This window comes from Budorcas taxicolor, chromosome 8 (genome assembly GCF_023091745.1).
Source record: "Budorcas taxicolor isolate Tak-1 chromosome 8, Takin1.1, whole genome shotgun sequence".
NCBI lineage: Eukaryota > Metazoa > Chordata > Mammalia > Artiodactyla > Bovidae > Budorcas > Budorcas taxicolor.
In genome coordinates, this window is record NC_068917.1 from 30852063 (window position 1) to 30876767 (window position 24705).

Here is a 24705-nt window from a genome sequence, read left to right on the forward strand (position 1 = left end):
CTTTCCCGTCAAAGCTGGCCCGGCAGGGCCAAAAAAGCGGTTCCTTGGCAGGGTTTAATGGCAGGATGATGTAGTCTGTTGTGACTAGTGCATTCCTTTCAGGTTAAACTAGGGAAATGGCATTGTGTTAAAATTCCAAGTCGCATGAATGTTTTATTGCCACAGTGCATTTAGCCCTCTAGGGGAGTGTGTGTGGCGGCGGGTGGGGGCGGGGGTGGCGGGGGGTGGGGGGGACTTAGAGACTCAGGAACTATCAGAAGAACACTTCCCTTGGAAAATTTTACCCACCAGCGTGAAGCTGATTTGCTGTGATGGTCACTTAGAAGGGTTTCGCTTTTTCCTAAACTGACTGTTTTAAAAGTCTTGCCATCCGGACAATTACCGGCTGAAGAAAACACGACAGGACACAGGCAAAGAGGTGGCCAGATAGAGAGGAGGAATGCGCCAGAAAGGAGCTGAGCTGCCTTCTTGTATAAACTGCCCGAGAGCGGCAAGGGCCCCCTCCCCGCCCAGTCCTTGTTCCCCACTTCCCTGGGCTGAGCTTCGCTGTGCGCGGAAGGCCAGGAGCGATCAGTTACCCTTGCACCGCTGACGGCGAGGCCACTGCAGCTCATGGTACCGTATGTTACCAGTCAGCCTCCCTCATTCCTTCTCCCGGGCTGCTTTGGGGGCTGTGTGTGGGTGGTGTTTTTTTTTTTTTTTTCTTTCAAAAAACCTTTCTCTCTAATAACGGTTTCTACTAGTCCGAGGGATACAGTTTGGGAATGCAGAAGGACTGAGAGTTTCAAACAAAACAAACTTAAGTATGGCACTATTTTTTTTTTTCTCTCTTTTTGGCATTCAGAAGGGATAAACCAAACCATTCTAGTTCAGTTGCAGCCAAAGGTTTCCAGTGTGATTTAAAACCAGGAATTCTGGAAAGAGGGCAGTTTAAGATGCAGATCATCTGGGCTGCGGATCTTGTAAACAGACTTTTGTACAACCACGTGAGCATCTTTAGGGTTAGAGGGCAGCTCAGGTTCTGCCATTGTCTGGGATGTATCCATTTTGCCAGTTGCCCCCACCAGTCCCTCTCTGGGGAAAACTCTAGCCTGGCCCTTCACCGCTCCAATTGTTTAAGGCTTACCTTTACTCCGGGTGTGTATGATTGGACTTGGGTTGTAATTGTGCATGTTGAATGTAGCTGTCTGATGGCTTCGTGATTTGACCTGACTCAGGTTAATTTATAACAGATTAAAATATGGACGTATGGAATGGCCTCCTGATTTTGCATTGGGACTTTATAGAATATTAATGCATCTGATTTTTTTCCCAGTGAATAAGAGAAATACAAATTGTCTTGGGCTTACCTAAATAAACATATCATCTCAATTTGCATTTTAGGTTTGAGTTGCCTATCGCTCTTCACTTGCAAACCTTAATACTTGCTTTGATTCCATGTTCTTGTAATGGCTTATTTTTCTCTTCCTTAGTAGTAATTGATATATAAGACATACATAGAGTTGTGAATGTGTGTGTGCCTGTGTGTACATGCACACTTTGACAACTGCCACATGAATGCAAGGAAAAACTTTTTACAGTTGTTAAGCCAGGATAGGTTTCCACTGATAAGTTATTTTTTAGAATCTTATGTAACAGAAATTTAAGTCGAGAATATACTATAAAACAGTAAATTGTGAGTGTGTCTGTGTGCCTTATTTATAGAGTTTTGGGTACATGATTTATGTATTTCTATAAAATGATGGTTTTGTCCAGATAGACCTCCTGAGTTTAATCTGATTAGTGCTGTCCGTAGATGGTTTATTATTTATAAACAGATACATTCATATTGTTTATGGGAGGTCTTAAACCAACATGCAGTCAACTCGATGGCAAAATCAAGATTGATGTGTGGACTTGGCACTTCAAATTTTAGATGAACTCATTAGATATTTTCACTTACATTCTAGAGAATACTCACTTTAAGAATTCTTTTCAGTGCTGAATGTAATCAAGTGGTAGTGATGGAAGTTGTCTTTTGATGATTTTTTTTTCTAGTTTCCAATTTTAAAGTGCACTTTCAGAGGAATATTAAACTTAACTGTGCTGGATTTCTTTTTCCCTTCTAGCCAGTTTCAAAATTAATTCTTTTTCCTAAAAAGTAGAAAAGCTTGTCAGCAGTGCCAAATTGAGGGTAAAAAACCCTATTGTGTATGCTTAGATTCTCTAACAAAATTTGTTATCCTGATCATGGAAGCAGTTTTTGATTATAAAAAGGATGTTGTAGTTGTATCCAAACCCTTTTCAATTCATTAAAATTGCCCCTTTATAATCCAAGAGGGAAAGAATGGAAATACCCCAGTATCACGTCTCCTTAACATGAAAATTAAAGTTGATTTAGAATTTTTTCCCTAAAAATCAAACTTTAAAAAAATATTAATACTTATTCTTTCAGCATTTTTCTCTCCCCATTGTACTAGCATTATTGTTTGACATTGCAGAACTCTCTGGTGGGGATTGAGAGCTGTGGAGGAGTTAAAGATTGGTCCCAGGTTCAGATTCTCATGTTGCCACTTACTTGTGATCTTGTGACCTTGGGTGAATCACTTTATCCCTAACATTTGTTTTCTTCTGTTTTAAAATGGGGAAAAGAACACTTGAAAATTTGTCAGGAAGATGAAATGAGACAACACCCATGAAGTTCAGGCACATAGTAGGTGTTCAGTAAACTCTGTAGATCTTGTTCTTTGAGCTTGTCTTGAGGCAAGTGTCCCTTGGAAAGCTTCTTCTTCTTTTTTTTTTTTTTAAGAGGGATAAATTTTAATGTCTTAATTTCACCAAATATCAATAGGAAAGGAGATCCTAAGTATAGGCAGACAGCTTTCTTTCTTTGTTTCTTTTTTGAGAATTGCTTTGTATCATCCATTAGTCCTGCGTTTTTGCCACTCTGCAAAATTCTCACTGGGATGACCTTCCTGGATGTCAGAATGATGCTGTTCTTTCTGAGATATCAGTTATGGATAACCAAATACTAGAAGCTAAGCTGGCAAATTCTGTTACATTCTGTTTACTTTTGTATCATCAGTTCTAATCACTCCCTTGAATCAAAGCTTCTTGCTTTATCTTTGTTGTTGTTATTTAGTTCCTAAGGCGTGTATGACTCTTTTGTGACCCAGTGGACTGTAGCCTGCCAGGCTTCTCTGTTGATGGAATTTCCCAGGCAAGAATATAGAGTAGGTTACCATTTCTTTCTCTAGGGGATCTCCCCAACCTAGGGATCGAACCTGTGTCTCGTGCATTGGCAGGCAGATTCTTGACTGCTCAGCCACCTTGGAAGCCCACTCATTTGGTTAGCACTTGGTAATAGAGCTAGAAGTTCCATTATACAGGTACCCTGGTCTCTGTCCCTGGCTTTATGAATATGCACTTGTATTCATGGAGAGAGGGTCACACTAAAGCAAATAGCATTTACACCTTTTAGTAGAACTAAACAAGAGTATAGCAAGGCACCTATACATATATTGGGGCAGTATTTTATCTTCATTTACAGTATTGCACTTTGCCTTAAGTGTAGTTAAGGGCTTGGAAACTATTTGTTGAGCAGAATGTGCTGCTCTTACTGTCTTAATCCTGGATTACGTTTTTATCAAAAGTAATTGTGTTATGTGTAGTATATTAATATTGTCATAGATGGTCTTTGATTAGCATTGTTAGTTTGCCTGACATCTCATTTCTTTTAGCCAACACTTGTTTGAACATACTGCATCTTTAGATCTAAAATAAATATTTGGTTTAGTGTTCACTTTCACCTATTGCGAAGAGTAAAAGATGGATTAAAAACTAATCATTTCGTAACTACCTCCTAGCTCACACAGTGTGCTAGGGGTGGTACCCACTTTATCTTATTCAACTCTTAGAAAGCATTCAGGGCAGGTACAGTTATTTTCATTTTACAGATGAGGAAGTAAAGGTCTCAAATCTGTATCCAGCAAGTTTGACCCCCAGAATCTGCTTTTTCCTTACAGTCTTCATCCATCTATAACTTAAGTCAGATATTACAAAAAATAGAAGATAGTTGTTGAACCCACCAATTTTTGCTTTTCCTTTCAAATTAAATTTTGCAAGGAAGCCAACATTCAGAACTGATAAACATTAGACCTATTCTAGAAGAAAAGGGTCCAGCCTCCGAGTTCTATCTTTGATCTGTGGAATACTTGCTTAGAAAAACTGAAGTTTAATGCCTGCTCACCCTATATAAAGGAGGCATAGCAAACCCAAGTAGTCTGGGAGTTAAAGGGTTCGTTTACCATGGTGCAATTGTGGGGAATTCACAGGAAGGCTAATCTCTCCCTAATTTGAAAAGAGAACGTATCTAAGAGAAAAATAGTGTGTAAATACTAGCGTAAAAAAAAAAAAATCTATATCATTGTACAGCTCTTCACATGTTAATTTTCAGGGCACAGATTTTGTTCAGTCCAAAGTGATGAAGTAATTTTATTGTGGGAAGAGTCACAAAAGAATAAGTCACCACTTTATGTTTAACAGGAGCCCGTGTCTACAAATGTATACAGATTCCAGTTTGACAATATTAAAAAGTTGTGCTCTGTGTAATGTATAGCATATCTATAAAAGATATACATGTCACATGCATATACAAGTAAATGTAAGGATGGAGAATATGGGTAGATTTAACTCAGAAATGTTGGAAAACATACTATTTTAAACAAATTGCTTATAAAAATTAGTCAACATGGTAATTTTGTAATATCTTTATAAACCAGGAATTTAAAGTTTTTCATCTGCTAAATTTATATTGGGATTTTGTACAGTCCTTCATTAGAAAATTAAATTTCTATTTTATCAGCATGGGTGGCAGAGACTAGGTTTTCTAGCCAGATGTGTTTGCACTTGAATTTATCTCTTCTTTATGTGACTTTGGAAGCTCAGTTACTTCATTTCTAAAAGGAGGTTTAGAGTTGGTGCCTGTGAAGTGTCCGGCACAGAGAGGATGAGGCGCGCTGTTTGCTATTAGCAGTTTCTTTCTGTAGTTCCTGTTGTTAATTTGCAAGCTTTATGCAGTGTTTAGTTAGCATCTCTGTATCAGTGGTGGTACTGAGTTCTTAATAATTGTGTCATGTATACACTTAGCCTTTTCAGTTAACCACTTTAAAAAATACTTATGTCAATCTTGCTGAAGCTTAGTTTTGCTGAAGAAAAGGAGAGTGGAGAAAAATCTCCCCTTTCTTACTCTTCACTGAGAATCAGTCATTGAGCAGCATAATTCTAAAATCTTGCGTGGCTTTTGGGTACTTTATGAACCTTTTTATAGTAACCCAGAAGCAAGACACTGATTGAATTAATACATTTCCATGGAGGGGCTGTTCTTTTAACCTCTCTTCTTCCTCCTCACCCATGTATGCTTCGGTAAGGGACTTTTCCAATCCACAGAGGAGGTTGTCGCACTGGGGATGTGGCTTCATAGATAGGCAGGCTGTTGGTGAGCCAAAGAGCCTTTCTGTCTTCAAAACTAAGAAAAAAGAAGATTAGAAACAGTAACAACCAAACCAGAAGCCCTACCCTAACCAAAAAGAAAGTACAAACTCCCCCTCCCCTTTATTTTCTGAAAAACCTTGTGCTTTTTATATAACACAGAATCTAAGCATAGCATGCTGACTTTGACTTTGCAGTTTTAAACTTTTTTTTTTAACAGCTTTTATAAAGGGTACATCTTCATTGTGAAGATCTCATTAAGAAGACTACAAAGAGAGTAAACACTTCCTGAATGGCTGCCACCAAGGAACCATTTTATTAACATCTTTTTTAGTCATCCTTTCTCATTTACGTATACATACAGGTGTATGGAGAGATGCTCATTACATGCAAGGATTATGGATGCGTGACTCTTTTTAAACTCGGGCATGTCATAGATATCTTTCCATGTCTGTAAGTAAAGCTATCCATCATAATTTTTAATGGAGTCTTAGTGTATCATTGTACCATAATATACTTAATGAGTTCTTGGTTTGTGGACATTGAGGTTGCTGCCAGTTCATTTAATTTACAAAGAGTGGTGCCTCAGTATGGACATTCTTGTTTGTACTTGTATTTTTATTTACTAAAGGGGATTTCTTGAAAGTGATGTTCCTGGGAAAAGGGGTACAATTTTGTATATTTTAAAACAGTGGTTGGCAAACCTCTTCTATAAAGGCCCATATGGTAAATAGTTTAGAAGCCATGGGTTTCTGTGAAAACTATTCAATTCTGTCTTTGTAGCCACAAACAGCAGTAGAATATATATGTATATAAAGGAATAGGTACAGCTGTGTTTCAATAAAACTTTATTTATTAATATAGAAGTGGGCAGCAGTCTAGAATTTGGCTCAGAGGCTGTAGTTACCTACTCCTGGCTTGAAACAAAGGAGAAACTGATGGGCGCTGGAAATCTACTCCCAGTTGTCTATAAGCTATTCTCATCGCATCTTAGAAATGTCTTCTTATCTGAGGGTAGTATAATGGGTTGATTACTTTCTTTCCAGATATATGGTAATCAATAGCTAAAAGCTTATTATAGGAGGTTTTCATACTCTCACTACTTGTAAAGCTTAGTAAATTTTAAAATAAGAAGATATATGTGCCAATATATATTTTTAACAACTTGTTGGGCAGAGAAATAGTATCTCTAAAACTTACATTTTAGAGGAGATATTGTGCGTTTTCTCACCTGTAGAAGACTGCTTTGATAGAGTAAGGTTCTCGAGGTATCCTTAAGTAAGTCAGAAGGAAAGTTAGCAAGAGAAGTATCATTTCAGCAGAAATATACCACAGATCAACAGGGTGACATTGAATTAGTTACTGAACCTTTACAGGCTAAATTACACTCAGAAGACTGCTCTGTGCATAAATAGAAATCTCCTTGCATCTTGAATTTTTATAGAATAGGAATTACTGGCCCTTAAATGCCCTAAGGGTATTTGTTGAGGATTGGGTGGAATAATGATATGGTTAAAAATCACTCTGTTTGTAACACTGGGTCACTGGTGCCACTGTGAATTTTAAGAGATTTATTTATTATTTATTTTGCATGCATTGGTTGAGTATCTGCTGTGTGAAAAGCTGATTGAGAGAAAATTAAGGAGAAGCCAGTAAGTTCTTGCCCTTCAGGAGGGAAAACATGTAGTGTTTTTATTTTTATTTATTTTTTTTTCATGTAGTGTTTTCAAAGTCTGCAGTTGTGTAGTGCTGACTGCCGTGGGGATGGTAGAATGCTGGCGAGGGAGAGCTCTTCTATCTGGGGGTATCAGAAAACGTAATGGAAGAAATGGCCTCCAGAAATACAGAGATGTTCAAAAGTTTAGTGCAAAGTTTCCCTGGCGGTCCAGTGGCTAAGAGTCTGCCTTGCAGTGCAGGGGACATGGGTTTGATCCCTGGCAAGGGAGGATCCCAAATGCCTCAGGACAACTAAACCACGACTGTTGAGCCAGCGTGCTACAGAGTCTGCTTCACAAGAAAGACAAAACACACAACTTGAGATGCCCGCACACCATAGCTAGAGAGTATCCCCCTGCCGCACGGAGAAGGCCAGCTCGCAGTGAGGAAGAACTAGTGCAGTCAAAAAAAACCCGCAATAATTAAAAAAAAAAAAAGTTTAGTGCAGGGGAGGCTATTCCAGAAAAAGAGTGGTATGAGAGCTATGTCAAATTAGGAAAGCCTAGAGCATACGCACCCACTCCAGTGTTCTTGCCTGGAGAACCCCAGGGACGGGCGAGCCTGGTGGGCTGCCGTTTATGGGGTCGCACAGAGTCGGACACGACTGAAGCGACTTAGCAGTAGCAGAGCATACGCAGGAGACATGAAGTCTAATTATGATTAGACTGTCTCTTAAGGATTTAAGGCTTCCCTGGTGGCTCAGATGGTAAAGTGTCTGCCTGCAATGCGGGAGGACCCGGGTTTGGGAAGATCCTCTGGAGAAGAAAACGGCAACCCGCTCTAGTACCCTTGGCTGGAAAATTCCGTGGATGAAGGAGCCTGGTATGCTACAGTCCATGGGGTCGCAAAGAGTTGGACACGACTGAGCGATTTCACTTCACTGAAGTATTTGTCATGAACGAGGAGGAGAGATGAAGCTGAAAGGGCAGGGCAGAGGTAGGCTGTAGAGGGCCTGGAAGGAACTTTGTAATTGGTAGTTTGTGGGGAACATCTAGGAGAATAGGTTTGACAGTTGGAGGGGTGGTACATGGCGCTGGTTGATGGGTGTGAAACGCATTATCAATCACTTAAGGGTTACGGCAAAGGTCTGAGCATGCTCTTGTTAGAAATGGTCTGGATGGAGAGAGATGATCTGGAAGGTGTGTGGGAGGACAGCTGAGGGGATCGGAATGGGGCAATAGGCCTTCAGAATTTACTGGGTTTTGGAAATAAGGAGAAGGCTTTTCATCATTATCTATAGTTCTGAGTCTTTGTTAATGGGATTCTGGTGATACTAATGCAAAAAAAAAAAAAAGCCAACAAAGTCAGGGTAGAGGTGTAGTAAAGAAGGGTAGGCAGTGAACCCATATCCTTGTTTATCTCGAGGTGTTAACTAAACACTTGGAAATTTCAAGTGGGAGCTTGAAAGTACAGGACTAAAATTCATGTGAGTGTTAAGGAATAGGGATTGGGGAGCATTGTTCTCATACAGGTGGCAGATGAAACCAGGGGAGAGCATGACATCTGAAAGGAAAGCATGTAGAGAGAAAATGGCATTGTAATAGCATTTATTATGGTAAGTTATTGACATAAATAAGTCTATCTTTATTTGAAGCTATGAACATCGAAAGCACACAAAATGGAAAACCAGGTGTTTTATCATTTATAAAGTGTTCTATTGTCTACTAAACCTCTTTTAGATTTCAGGAGTAAAGGATTTCAGTTTCAAAAAATACCTTATATGATCCTCAAGGATCCTCAAGGATCCTTACTATATCTTCTCACCACTTCCTGAGACCCTCAATAACAGCGAGGTGCCATTGGTGGGGGAAGTTGAGGCTCACTTTTTACCTGTTTGGTCCAGAGTACTGTGTACAGCTTTTCACCTTCCCTTGACCTCACCCCAGTTGATCTAGGGTTGGGAAGCTGGTGGGGTAGGTAGGAGGAGCGTGGGTCTTCTACAGAAATCAGCCTCGTATCCTTTTGTGCATTTTCTCTTTTTAGTTTGAGGTCCTCAGCAGGTTCCAAGGGGTGATTGCAGTGTGCAGTACGACTTATGCTTGAGTTGGGAAAGGTTTCCCTGTAGGGAGCAGCAGGGGTGAATCTGCCTTCCCGCTTCCTTTCTCTTATCATTACCTGTGTTCAAGCTTTGCGTGCAAGGAGAAGCATGTTCCTTCATTGATCTTGGGCGTGCTGAACTGTAGGCCTCCTCATCATGGTGAAGGCTCCCTGCCAGCTCTCCTGGTTTCTGCACCCCAGAATTCCACTGGCCGCTTGGTACTATTTGTGGTCTGCCTTCAGGCTCACTCTCCATAAGAAGTCTAACCCATGTCACATGGGGCAAGAGCCTAGTCCACAGCAATCTGCTTCTCTGGACAACCACTGTGCATTAAATCTAGTTTAAGTGCTCATTGTATGGCAACTTACACTTTTTTTTAAATCATAATAGTCTTAATGTAGGTGGTTCAAGAAGTAACATGGGATGTTGAATTTTGGGAAGGGGTAGGTGTAACATTTTCTCTTTCATTCTCTGGCATGTGACACATTTTTCTATCATGTTTCATTCCTTAAACTCCCCTTTCCGTTTTCTCATGTATACCTTTTCCAGTCATCTGCTTCTCTTGAGTGTTGTGAAATTTAGGGAGGGAAAAAAATCCACTGATTTGTCCCATTTTGTGCTGTCCCTAAATGAAGATCAAGTGAAATGCACTTGTTTTCTTCCCAAGTGAACGCTTTCCTAAGAAATGCCACTCTGTCCAAAAAAAAAAAAGAAATTCTTGGTGATCATGAGTTGAAAGTTGTCTCTGTGCCCTCACTAGAGAGTTCAGTGTTGTTCTTGATTGCTGTGAAAACCAGGGAGACGGGCTGAGTGCTGCAAACCCAGTGGTTGAGTTCAAGGTGACAAGGGTCCTTTTAATGTGATTTTTAGTTTAGATGCTAAAGCTAATGTCTGTCCCCAAGTTATTTCCTTCTCATGTCGGCAGCATCCATGGAGTTGCCCGTAACACTGCTGCTGAAGTGGCTTGCTCATTTGGGCTTTTTCTCTCTTGAGAGTCTCCTTTCCTGACACCGACTGTCCGAGATCCCGAACCTTGTGCCCTGATGTTTGCTTCTTTGTTCTTACTTCTTACTTTGTTTTTTTTTGTCTTTTTTTTTTTTAAGAAGACTTTTGCTTTACCAGTTCTTTTTTGATTTTCAAGTTTATTTAGGCCAGTGGTTCTCTAACTTTTGTGCTCATCAGCATCACCTGGAGGGCTCATAAAACGAACCGGCCCAACTCCACTTCGCATGGAGTCTGTCATAAAACGTCTCAGTGAAAGTCACTCAGTCATGTCCAACTCTTTGCGACCCCATGGACTTGGATGCAGTCCATAGAATTCTTCAGGCCAGAACTCTGGAGAATTCTTTCCCTTCTCCAGGGGATCTTCCCAACCCAGGGATTGAACCCAGGTCTCTTGCATTGCAGGCGGATTCTTTACCAGCTGAACTATCAGGGAAGCCCCAGGTCTCAGATGAGACTTCAAATATATTTCAGATAAGTTACCTGGTGATACTAGTAACATTCCCAGGCTGAGAATACACCTTGAACCACGATTTAGACTGTTACCTGTCAGTTTGCTGTTTAGTTTTGGGTTTTTCCAAAACTGTAGGGCTTCTTCAGAATTCATTCACCTGAGTTTCCTGGAAAATCTACCTTTTATCTTTTATTGATGTATAGTTGATTTACAGTTTTTCTGGTATTTGATAAAGTGATCCAGCTACACACACATACATACATGTACACACACATATATATATTCTTTTTCACCTTCTTTCCATTATAGATTATTACAAGATATTGAATATAGTTCCATCTGCTATACAGTAGGTCCTTGTTGTTTATTTTATATATAGCCGTGTATATCGGAAACTCATTTTTAATTCATAGGTCAAGCCACTAGCATGAAAGTGAACTCAGAAAATTGCCTCATCCTTTCATAGTAAAGGTCTTGGCTGAGGCAGGAGTGGCAGAGAGTAAAATGTGTCTCTTTCTCCTTCCCCCAGTGGAGACTTGGACAGTCGGTCTCTCAGAGCCCAGACACATCTTCATAGTCTTTGTCAGCACAGCATTCTAGGAAGCTGTCTACAAGTTGATGGAGCCGGCCCCTAATTGAGACTAATTGAATAGGTATAATTTTCAGTTTCCCTAATTGCTTGTATTATTCCTTTGACACTTGAGGTTTGCTTACATGCCCTAAATTCCTTCTGTCCCTGTCTCAAACTTCTCAGCCCTGATGGGAATGGTGTGCTGGGGTGGGGAAGAACAGGATATCCAGGGAAGTATCATTACCTATGCTGTGTACCTATTGTGAAACATCTAAGAGATGTGTCCTCTTCTTCAGCCTTACCAACCCACCGCAGTGAATAGAATTATTGCCATTTTACAGATGTAGCAAACTAAGCTCTATATTGGGAACTAACTGACCAACTTCAGAAGATACCACAGTTGGGATTAAAACAGAAGTTTTATTCCAAAGCTAGTGCTCTCTGCATATTACCTGGCTTTAGCTAGTTGGCATTGAGCCTTGAGGACAGACAGAGTTTACCTGGGCATATATATACATGCATATATGTGAAATTTGACTTAACATCAGTTGTCACACATGGCGATGTATATGCCCATGAGCAACAACTTGGGGTGTTCCATTTCCAGTAAACTGGAATGACAAGAATGATTACAAACCAGCTGAATATAGTGGAATTAGGCACTTTTCTTTCTTGAATCTGAAGTCCATCCATGGCATAGGTGGAAATAACTTCCTTTTCATTTTCTTTAGTGCTAAAACCCATGTAAAACAAGGATGAACTCTATTAAATGATAGAAGGCTTTTCCAGTGAAACACTAGCGTGGTAGTATAGATAACTTTGTCTTGGTTTCAACTCTTATTCAACTTATCAAATGAGGGGAGAGCACAGTGACCGGCCTCAGTTTTCTTGTTTAAAAATACAGTAAAAAGAGTGTGGTGGAAATTTCCTTCCCACCCCTTACCTGTCTGATGGGGGAATTAATATTTTGTGTAAAGCCCTCTGAGGCTCTGTTAGAAAGATCCTGGGTAATTTTAGCATTATTCGTGGTCCACCAGGCTCCTCAGGGTGTCACCAGGGAAGAGAGATTTTTATCTCTTATCCCACATTTCACAGTAGAAAAAACAGGGTATTTTTGTTGTTTGTGGCTGTGAAAATCCCCTGTAATCATACCTGCAGCAGTTGCTTCCACCACTAGAGCCCAGGGCCCTAGCTTACCCCAGAGGACCAGCTCCCGAGGCAGAGAGAGACTGAATCTCACTTAGGCAGGTCCTGGCTCCTGGGAGGATGCGGTCTCCTCCCGTCCTCCGCCCCCCATCCCCAGTCATCCTCTGTGCCTGTCAACCTGGTGAGCAGCAGAACCTTGACCCTCTTCTGCTTTCTCCCCTCTCACCCTGATCCTGCAGCTCACTGTCCTGGATGACTCGGAGAGGACTGTCCTCCCCGCTGCTCAGTTCTTTCCCTGCAACACCTTGCTCGTCCTTCTCGCCTTCCTACGGATAACGTTCTGCATCATCTAAGGTCTCTGTAAGCACCAGCATATTTCTGGCCATTCTGTATTGGCAGCTGGATAAATGCTGTTTTGACTCAGCAGTTCCTTTCTCATCACAAAGTGACGTTTTTCATTCTTAAGCTTTAGATGCTGTATACTTGGCCCTTCTGAGTCTTAGGCTTGGGTTCCATGGTTGGGAAGGCTTAGTGCTGGAATGTTTTCCTTCATTAAAAATCGTCGCCTGAGAGATGAAGATAGACATTATCTGCACATCCAGCAACTTAGCTCTCCTTATTTTTCATTCATTCCTCTCTCTTATTTGCAGCACAGTGTTTAACATGCATCCCTGTCTTTACAGTGTGGGGTAATTAATTTATTTCTTTATCTGCTCTTTCTCACAAGCAACTCCTGGCTAGCTTACTGTCAAATCCAGTTCACAGAATGGTCTGCCTGAATTCTTTGTGTTATCTGGGTAATTTTTCTTCTTGTTGCTTGGCGTCATCTAACCACTGACATGAGGCTGTTACCGCTTTTCTCTGACTTGGAATGAAACGGAGCTTGTACCCGCCCATATTCCTGAGTCCTCTTATGGGACTCTTCTCTGTCCCTCTGTTTTTTAAAACCAATTCTGTCTCTCCGTTCTTTTCCAAGTTCTCCTTGGGTTCATCTCCTTTGCCTCATTCCTTCATTGCTAGACTGAAGCCACCAAAACACATACAGTTCAGCACTGCTCTGGGCTTACAGCCAGCTTCACCAGCAAGACTTGAGCTGGCATGGAAGTTAGTTAGTTTATTTAGGCTCTGACTTTTTATAGTGCCTATCAGGCAAATGCCTACCTGAATGTTCAATGTTTAAAAATAAAATTAAAGTTCAAATGGGCCCTGGCTTTGCAAGAAGCACCCCAGACTCTATAAGCCCTTTTCTTGGTAACATGTTTCTTTTCTCAAGTTATCAATTCTGTGCCTTATTCTTTCTTCCTTTCTACCTTCTGCACCCACCTGCTACACCCATTCAGCTTCAAGTATTTTTTTAAAATTGTTTTATTGGAATATAGTTGCTTAACAAGCTTTAAGTATTTTGAACGGTAGTTCCCGTTTGCAATGTGGAGCCTTTTTCTGTCTTCTTTTCAGAAGTCTGGTCTTTATGTGTGATCTCAGTAAACATAAGATCGTGTGTGTGTGTGTGTGTGTGTGTGTGTGTGTGTGTGTGTAGGTGTGTAGGTGTGTAGGTGTGTAGGTGTGTAGGTGTAGGAAGCCTGCCATATTTCCTCCCTACCCCACAGAAAATGTGTTTTCTGGAAGCCCTTTTGACACTGAAGTGAATGCCCGCCCACTGGCCCTCCCTTGTTGAATTCTCCTGAGAGGAGAAAGAGAGAGGCCTTTATGCTTGTTGTCATATCTTTTGTTTCTGCTGATTATACACAAAGTAAGTTGTAAATAGCTCTCTTGCACACCGTGATTCCTTTGAGGTATGTACAGGAGAGAAGATATGCACTCAGCCCCAGCTTCCCAGGGGATGCTAGAGGGTCCCTTTCAGGGCCTCTTACTTCCTGTTAGGGCACCAGCTGAATGAAATTTAGATGAGTGCTGGACAATTACCATCCGTAATGAAACCCTCAGCCTGCTGTTTAGAAATGTCAGCTGATCAGGTTAGTTTTTTCTTTGTATTTAACTTAAGTGTTTTTATTTAAGATCAAAATATACAAAGACCCAAAAAAGAATTTTAAAAAGTCGTCTTTGTCCTACTACTTTCCAGAGATAAAAATCACTATGAAAATTTTGTGAAAATTATGGTAAATTTTGTTTTAAAGTATGATGTTGAAATGCACAGTATTATTAGCATAAAGACAAGAGGATAAAACTGGAATTCTCCAAATCAATTTGAATTTTTAATTGCATTGAAAGCAGAGGTACACATCCTATTTTAGTATCTTAAAGTGGAGTAAAAAGTAGTTAAGGGGAACTCCCTGGCTGTTTAGTTGTTAGGTCTCTGTGCTTCCACTGCAGGGGGCGGGGAACTATTCCTGGTCAGGGAACTAAGATCCTGCAATGCTGTGTAGCGTGGCCAATTTTTTTTTTTTTAATGTCTGCTATTTCTTACAGGAATTTTTTGATTGCTTATAACTAGCTGGCCAACTACTAAGACTTCTGAATCAAAAGGCCTAATTGTCTAGGTGTGCAAAATTATTACTAATTAAGTTACCAAGCTTTTATATCCTTTATATTTTCCTTGGGACGATGTGAGGAACTGGAAACAGATATAGCTTGCCTTCTCCCTTACACTTTTTCCCTCTCTGATAATTAATGACTCTAATTGTGATGGGCCTGGTGGGGGAGTATTGTTAGATGGTGAACTCATGAGTGAAACTTTGTGGTTTTAGTTCAGATCTCAAATTTTTTCATCTTTAAGGAAGCCCATTTTCACGGATCATAAGGATTTTCTTTTCTGCTGAGAAATTCTAGGATTCCGAGATGGGGAGCATGCCTCACTTTCCTCTTAGTTCCTCTTTGTGATTTGGAGAGTTGAAACATACCAGTAGCCTGGCACTGTTTCCTCCCAACTTGCTCACAGACCTTTTTGTTTTCTCTTAGAAACTGTGTGTTTCTAAGTGTTTGAGGTTGTAATTGAGTGTAATTGTAGTTGTTTAACTTTCTCCGTGCCTCTTGAGGGTGTTTATAAATGCCGTCTGTGAGGGGAGAAAGGAACTAGAAACTTGGTGATAGGGTCAACTAATATTAAAGTAAGTGGGAATTCTTCTGTGTATATGAAATGAAGTATTGTTTACACTTCATTTGTAGCATATACCTTCTGGCCTATGGAATCTGCTGTAATCAGTTAAGTAATCACCTTCATTAAGGTTTCATAGGAAGCTTTTGAGGGGTTGTTTTGATAGGAAATATTCTAAGAGTAATTTTCCCCCAGTTCTTCTTTTGTACCCTAGGGAGAGTTACTGTAGCCCAGCTCACTGGCCCCCGCCCCGCAATGTGTCATCGTGGGGTGGGATCAGCATTGTTCTGTGTGTGACACAACACAGATGCGGTGTCTCTGCATTTCTCCAGGCCCTGTTTCCTGCTCATTCCTCAAGTCAGAGGAGAAGTCCCCTTTAACCTTGCCTATGTTGTCCTGGACCAAAGGGCGGGGAGTAGTAAGTCTTTATTTCTGGTGCTACTTCTTCATTTCCTTTAATTGTCTTCTGTGTTGTTTCTAACATATGAAACATCCACACATGCCTCTAGAATGGACGCCACTAAATGCAACGATTATGTGTTTTTCATTAACTTCTTTGACATATGTTCTTGCTCGTTCTCATTTTAAGTTTGGGCCTTGTAACTTTCCAGCATGTGCCTCTGAGTTAATTATTTACCTACTCTAAAGCCTCCCCCCCGTTTTTGTTTTTTTTTTTGCAAAATGTAGATCCTCATACCCCACGAAAAGTGAAAGTGAAGTCGCTCAGTTGTGTCCAACTCTTTGTAACCCGGACAGCCTCCTCCATCCATGGGATTTCCCAGGCAAGATTACTAGAGTGGATTGCCATTTCCTTCTCCAGTGGATCTTCCCAACCCAGGGATCAAACCCCAGTCTCCTGCATTGCAGACAGATTCTTTACCATCATAAGATTGCTTAAAGGAAAAAACAGTTTCTCTTGATGTAACGTACCCACCTTACATCAAGAGACACTGTTTTTCCCTTGGAAGAAAAGTTATGATCAACCTAGATAGCATATTCAAAAGCAGAAACATTACTTTGCCGACTAAGGTCCGTCTAGTCAAGGTGATGGTTTTTCTAGTGGTCATGTATGGATGTGAGAGTTGGACTGTGAAGAAGGCTGAGTGCCGAAGAATTGATGCTTTTGAACTGTGGTGTTGGAGAAGACTCTTGAGAGTCCGGACTGCAAGGAGATCCAACCAGTCCATTCTGAAGGAGATCAGCCCTGGGATTTCTTTGGAAGGAATGATGCTAAAGCTGAAACTCCAGTACTTTGGCCACCTCACAAGAAGAGTTGACTCATTGGAAAAGACTCTGATGCTGAGAGGGATTGGGGGCAGGAGAAGAAGGGGACGACAGAGGATGAGATGGCTGGATGGCATCACTGACTCAATGGACGTGAGTCTGAGTGAACTCCGGGAGTTAGTGATGGACATGGAGGCCTGGCGTGCTGCGATTCATGGGGTCGCAAAGAGTCGGACACGACTGAGCGACTGAACTGAACTGAAGGTACCCAAACAGTGACTCGCACATTTCAAGTGCTCAGTAAATGTGAGCTCCTTTCCCTTCTCAGGCTTTAAGTGAGGAAATTCATGGATGAAGAGTGATTAATTTCAAAGACAGCCTATATTCATTCTATTGACATCACCTTATGGAAATAGGCAGGAAGAAAGAATAAGAGAGTTGAAAGGAACAGACAGTTTGGACCTAAAAATGCTTGAAAAGTTGACTGTTCTTTAAAAAATATGTTAGTGATATTCACTAGTGAACTTGCAAGGTGGAGTTTATTGAAAATTGTTTAAATTTAGAAAAGTGAACAGATTTGTTGGTCAAAAGAAGGAAATACTTTCTAAGGCAGCACGCTTGGCTAAAAAATGATGTCTGAACAAAGAGAATTGATGGGCATAGGTGATCCCAGTTGGAGTTAAAAAAACACCGACAGGGCCCTTTGAGAGGGAAAGAAGACACAGGTGAGATGGAGCTGATTGATGAATTGAGATCTGAATACACATAGATAGTTAAGAGCTGACTCATTGGAAAAGACCCTGATGCTGGGAAAGATTGAGGTCAGGAAGAGAAGGGGGCAACAGAGAATGAGATGGTTGACTGGCATCACCGACTCAGTGGACATGACTTTGAACAAACTCGGGGAGATAGTGAAGGACAGGAATCCTGGCGTGCTGCAGTCCATGGGGTCACAGAGAGTCAGACACGACTTAGTGGCTGAACAACAAGATAGTTGTATGATTAATGGAGGTAGTATATATTTGGAAATATTGAGTAGTGATATAGAGAAAATTATAAAACGCAGAAAATAGGTTTCAATGGAATCTAAGTCCCTTTCTATCTTAAACATTTAAAACATGGGGATGACCCACAGAGATGTTATGGGGAGGGAGGTGGGAGGGGGGTTCATGTTTGGGAACACATGTAAGAATTAAAGATTTTAAAAATTAAAAAAATAAAATAAAATAAAATAATAAAAATGAAGTAAGCCAAGTGACTACTGCTACTGCTGCTGCTGCTAAGTCGCCTCAGTCGTGTCCGACTCTGTGCGACCCCGTAGACGGCAGCCCACCAGGCTCCCCCGTCCCTGGGATTCTCCAGGCAAGAACACTGGAGTGTGTTGCCATTTCCCTCTCCAATGCATGAAAGTGAAAAGTGAAAGTGAAGTCATTCAGTCGTGCCCGACTCCCAGCGACCCCATGGACTGCAGCCCACCAGGCTCCTCCATCCATGGGATTCTCCAGGCAAGAGCACTGCAGTGGGGTGCCATTGTAGGCAATATTTCATGATAAGATTGGCTAATTATAATAGGCAACAGTTTTGAAAGGGAATCTTAGTGGCTTTCACTGTAAGATTCTAGATACAGAGAAACATTCACTGAATCATACCTTTTTTGTCATTTGTACTGTTACAGCAGACATAAGGCTCTTAAATATAATTTAAATACAGTAAGTAAATAGTACATGTTGGTAATTATTGGCCTATATCAGGAAGAGAAAAAATAAATTTGAACAGGTATTTTAAGAGTGGAAAGGAACTTTAGCATTATAGAATGCAGTTTTCTGAATTCCCATTTAAGAAAGGTAAGAGAAAAAAAGCCAACAATTTCAAGCAGAAATTGTTTGTTTGTTTGTTTTTTTTTCCTTCCCTTTCCCTCATTTCCTCCCTTCTTTCCCCCGACTTCCCTTCCTCTCTCCTCCTTCCTACAGTCCACGGATATGAAATGCCTGCTTTTGTGCTATATGCCGTGGATACAAGGGACAACAATATTTATGTGTATTTTTTCTTCTTAGAATTTACCTTTTGGTAGTCAGTAAACTTGGGTGTATGATGTTTACAATATATTTGACCTACCAAGTGTTCAAACCCTATGAGGCCATGACGGCCTGTTGCAGAGCTGCAGCTGGGATGTCCTTGTGTTCGGGTTGTGTGTGTGTGTGTGTGTACAGTTCTTAACAGCCTCCACACCCAGCATCTAACTCGGCCATATTCCCCCAGGTCCCAGTGGCATGTGCTGGCAGAGTGCTGGGTGCAGACTTCTGCCCAAACCTGGAGGAGCCAGACCAGAGGCTGGAAGTCCAGGTCGGAGTCTTACTGTTTTATCAGTCGGGGGTGTTGTGACAGTACCAGGGGTCTCTGAACGCTGAGATATATCAGATGCCATCTGGCAGCTGCTGGGACTGAAAGGGGTTGGTGGAGCATCTGTGCAGCAAAAAGTCCTTTTCAGGATAAATTGTCTGTAATTAGAGATCATTCGTTTACTCATTCAAGAAGTTAAGACATGGTATATATACTGCAGTGAATAAGAACATGGTTTCTGAATGCTGCCTGCCTAGGTTGACACAAGTTGCCATGAGTCCTTTGGCAAGTCACCCAACCTAACTGGGCTTGAGCTTTCTCATCTGTGAAATGGAGATATCCCTTAATAGCTGACGAATGAGGATTAAATGTTCTACCACATACCTAGCATTTAGCACAGGGCCAGGATGTAAGAGGCACTCTGGAAATCTTTGCTCTCCTCTTTTCAAATCATCGTTATTGCATGCTGAGAGGATGTTAGGCTCTGAGGACACATGGGCAAGCCAGCCATGCTTCCTGCTCTGGAGTCTCCCAGCTCAGGAGAATGGAAGCTGTTCAGCTGGGCACTGTATGAGAAAAATAGGAGTTAATAATATTATCTTTCTTCTTCATGGTTTGGGAGATAGGTCCTCTGGTGTAATATTAAGTTTATTAGCAAAGAACATTTTTCATCCAAGTATTGACTTGGAATTCATTGCATAGTCTTGGGAAATTACAAGCGGAGTGGTATGTTGCAGATTAAAAATATAAATATGACATCTTGGCCCAAGGCCTACCTCCACTGCTGGGTACCTGTTAATAGTTAAGGAATGTGTGTATCAATGATGCAAAAATGCAGGCTCAAGTTTCCATGTGGATGGCACCTCCCTAGTGTGAGCACACCCATACTATTTTTTAGGGCCTCTGTTCGGCATCATTTGCTAAATTTTAAGACTTAGGGGATAAGCATAGTGAGCTCAGTGTTGAAACTTTTTTTTTTTAACTGATTTAGACACCCTGCATGAGAAAAGAGAATAGTTCTAAAAATTGGCTTCTTCATAGTGGGTGTGATGGTGGAAGTGGTGGTCGTAGGAAGTTTCATTTTTTATGATGCTCTGAAGGGGACACCATCTTCTGCACATCTGCTCCTGGCCTCGGAACGACCATCTGAGCTCTGCAGTGCCCTATGCTGGTACTGTCTGGGTGGTGTATGGCTGTGATCCAACAGAAAAGCAGGTGTGGCAAGTATGAGACGTGATCATACGTTTCCCAGTTTTAGGAAACTTGCAACTTGGTTGTGACACATATGTGCCGAGTGATGGAAGACTTTTCGTGAAGAGTAGTCTGATCCTTGACCCCTTCGGGGTTGGGGGGACGAGTGATGTTCTTCAAACTCATCACCTGGAATGGTCTGTCATGGGTGGTTGTTGGATAATCTGTTTTTGAACGTTGAGTTATGGTGCGAAGAGCAATGGGTTTTGCAGATGTGGGTGTGTGAAATAAACCTGAAAGAGACCAGTGGAACCTATTGCTTTGACATACCAAGGGAGAAAATGTATATTTACACGTTGAAGTGAAACCGTGGTAGTAGGGAGCTAAACATATTGTGGAGTTGACATTGCTGTGTGATCTTTGCAAGGAAGACCAAGTTACTGGGTAAAGAAAAGAAAGTGCTCATTTTGTTAGATGTCTCATCTTGCAACAGCATTTTGGCGGACAGTATGGAAAAGTTGAATCTGTAAAAAGATAAGTCAACTATGATGCACTGGTGAATTAACTGGGACCCATTTGAATCATTTATTTTTCTCTTTTCCTGTTCCTTTCTAAATACAGCTTCTATACATTCTGATGATATCTGGTACATATTCATGTTATGTTTGTCATAATAAACTTGAGACTCAATATATTCCTCACCAGCTAACAATTCCAGGACTAGCTTTTAGCTTAGAGTCCTTTTCATTCGTGCCATGGTATATGTATTCTGTTTTTTTTTTTTTTCCTATCGAATGAGCCATTTTTTATTTTTTAGTCCAACTCTGCACTCCAGGGAACTCACCGTAGAACTGGCCAGGGTCGTTTACTTTTCCTGCTTGGATCTCAGACTTTCCCGCGGGGCCAGGCATTATAACCACGGGAGGATTTGCTGTTTGGCCTCTTGATTCTGAGAATAACCTCTTGTACACCTCGATTTAGGAGCTCTGGCTTGTTTATATCCTTTTCTGTGAAGGATTTTCCTTTAGACATAACGGCACCCATAACTGGTTTGCTTTTGTGTTTTCGCTGACATGAGATCTCAGGACTCAGGGAGCCCCTTTCTCCTCTTACCTGTTTTCTTTTAACCCTTTCCTTTGGTCCCAAAATTTCAGATGTCTTAGCAGCTTTATTATTTAATAATCCCAGGATCCCTGACACTCTTTCATGAATATGCTGTTGGTTTTGAGTGACTGTCATCATTGAAGTCTGTGCCTGACTTGACTTTGGCAAGGTTATCTGCTTTTTTGTGTGTGTTAATATACTTGATTTAGAGAAGTAGCTGGACAGTCCAGACTTCAGGTTCACTGTCTAACTTTCTGGATTTTCTTCAGTGGCTTTTGAAGTGGGTATGAAACTGTGTACTTTCTTTAGCTCTGGAGGTAACTGATGTACAGACCCCCACATTGTCTTTTTATATAATTATTTTATGGGAAATGGACATTCTAGTTTAGACCTCCCTTAGTGTTAGCTGCTCAGTCATGTCCAGCTCTTTGTGACCCCGTGGACTGTAGCCTGCCAGGCTCCTCTGTCCATGGGATTCTCTAGGCAAGAATACTGGAGTGGGTTGCCATTCCCTTCCCCAGGGGATCTTCCGGACTCAGGAATCGAACCCTAGTCTCTTGCATTACAGGCATATTCTTTACTGTCTGAGTCACTGGGGAAGCCCTTAGACCTCCCTTGGTTGCTGGTAAATATTTGATTGTTAGTCAGAAAAAAGGTGACTATTTTAGTCTGACTGTACCTCATCGTGTGTTATTACATTTAGCCTAGCACAATTCCTTTCTTGGTTGGAAATGTCAGGTGTGGGGTTTGACTTGGTATTTTTCACCACTGAAGTGCTTAGAAAATTAGAGTAAATAATAATCCAGTATTTCAGTACCTGATTAGACACAATTTACTGTGATGTTTCATAAACCACAGACTTCTTTCCTCTATGAATGCGTGAAGGATCACTTTTTTTCCAGACATACCGGGGTGCAAGTGTAAATTTCCATAAAATTTAAATGAGGTGCTTCCTGTAATTAATGAACAATTGTGGCTGCTCTCTAGTCTGCATTGTAATTAACCGTGATCAGGCTTGTTTAGTGATGACACTGTTCCTGTAATAATTTGACAAGCTACTGTGAATTTGCCAGGTTATTAAACAACCTGCAGCATTCACTTACAGCATCACAGGATGCGCTCGGCTGGTTAAATGCAGCATAAGGGCAAAGCTGAGCTGCCCATTGAAGTCTATCGATCACTAGAAACAGGTTTACATTCCTAGGATTTGGGAAAAGTTAATTAATTTTGTGCGAGTTGTCTTGAAAACTTTTTATTATGTGGGAAACCTAATGGGGCGAAGCTGGTCATTTTTGTGAACTCATAATGAAGCTAGCAAATTTTATATATTGTTATCATCCATATGAACACCCGGAAACTGAGATTTTCCGTTTCTTACCCTATTGAATAGATTTAAAGCCACCACCACCAAGTTGTTTCCTCCCCAAATTCACTCCCAGCATCTCTCAAATATAAGTTCACCTTTTCTTGTTGAGTGTGTGTTAGGAACAGCAGATGACCTTGTGCTGAGCAGTCCTGTCACAGGTGAGGGAGCCATCTGGGGGGACGGGCAGCCATGTCCATGGTCCCTAAGCACAGCCACATGCCCCAGCCCCCGTTCAGGTTAAGAACTGTTCAAAACGTTACTGTCTAGTGACTGTGGTGTCTTTCATTCAGATTCTGTTTATTGACTAAACCACAAGGATTCCTGCCCAAAGTACCAGGCGGTCTATGCTTGACTGATTTTGATTTTCTAACATCAGCCCTGGGGTTTATTTGAAAAATGTACATACACTGCAGCTTTAACAAGTCAAGTGACTGCATGTTTTTGACCATGGAGTCGAGTATATCTGAAGATCATTAAATTTAGAGGGAAAGGGAGGGGTGGAGAATAAGTGTAGTAGTCATTGTACCATTGCAGAGAGAGGAGAGAGGGAGTGTGTGTGTGTGTGTGTGTGTGTGTGTGTGTGTGAGACACATGGTTTTTGTCTTTTCATCTTCTCCAAGAGCCAGAAAGTTTCCTGCCGCTCTCTTTCCAGCTATTGACAAATGATTGCCAGATGTGAGATCTTTGCAGTGTTCTTTCCCTTAGCAAACCTGCAGCGATGGGATATTTGATTCTCCCCTGCCCATTTCATCTCCTTTCCACATCTGCCAGGGACACACAAGCAATACATCCCTACATGAGAGTTTAAAGTTGATTCAGCTCCTTTTTTCCCCTCCGATAAAATGTGTTTGGAGACAACAGAATGAGGTCCATATGACTTTCTCTCAACTTCGCTGTATGAAATTAGTTGTTTATTTTACTTATCTACCTCTCAGTAATTGAACGATTTCATTTTAGTTTTGGTCCATGGAAAATTTGATGCAACTCTGGGAGTGCTTAGAGTTTCCTATTGTTGTCTGCTTGCTGCAAGTATACCATCATCGCGACTTCTCTCTGATGGTCTCAATTCTGATAAAAGCTAGACTGGTGGTTTCCGTGGACTCTTCGGAAAGTAGTTTTAATAAACAACTGTCAAAACACTAAGTGTAGCATGTCTGGTAAAATTCAGTAGTCATTTAAGACCTAAAAAGCCATCCATGAGGGGGAAAATTCAACTTGTTTGGCTTGATTAGCCTACCCTATATTTGTATCCATTGTCAAAGTTGATATGGATAAGGTCCTAGTTTTAATCCCAAATAGTTTATAAAAGAGAATGTACAGTGAGTTTTGGAGGCATTTGAAATTAGCCTGTGTAGGCCACACACATAATCACTAACATGCACAGAAGCCTCTTGCATCTGCTCGGAATCTGTATTGATATTGATTTTTTTCTCATCTCAGTTTAAAAATATTTTCCAAAATGCTCTTATAGCTTATGTTCATACTATAGGGTGGGCTGACCCAGGTGGCCTTTCAGTTTTCCTAGTACACTTTTTGGCAAAGGAAAAGGCCCCTTATTCCCTGAATAAGATCAGCGTTTTTATTTTTTTTTCTAACATTTAAAAAATAATCCATAAAATGTCTGCCACATGTTCCCTAGTTGATGGAAAGCGTTTTCCAAATTAGAGCCACAGTATTGGATTCTTATTGTAACAATGCTCGTGTTTACGATTTCTGCTGCCCTCTTAGCTACCTGTCATTATGTGAATTTATTTTTTCTAGGAAACAAATGATGAATATAAGAAAATTACTGTTTATGAATTTCAGAAGAAAAAATTGTTTTTACTCTTAAGTAAATGGCTTTGCCCATGTGAGACTCAAAGTAGGAAAAATGTGAAGACTCTTTTTCATTGTTTTTTTTAAAAAGTAACAAAGCAAGGACAAACAAAACCTAATGAAAACAAAACCAAAAAGCCAACAGCTCCTGAAAAGAAGAAATCCTACTTAAGCCTGAGAAAAAGAGGTAAAGGAAACCCATCAAGGTGTATACCTG

The 24705-nt window shown here is 40.9% G+C and overlaps 1 protein-coding gene across 1 annotated transcript in view; it reads left to right on the forward strand.

Moving 5' to 3' along the window:
* BNC2 (basonuclin 2) overlaps window positions 1-24705 on the forward strand; it is a 315782-nt gene that overhangs the window by 21578 nt on the left and 269499 nt on the right. Inside the window, exon 2 of the mRNA XM_052645134.1 lies at window positions 18932-19015. Within this exon, the coding sequence (XP_052501094.1) occupies window positions 18932-19015 (84 nt within the window). The remainder of the gene's footprint in view (window positions 1-18931; window positions 19016-24705) is intronic.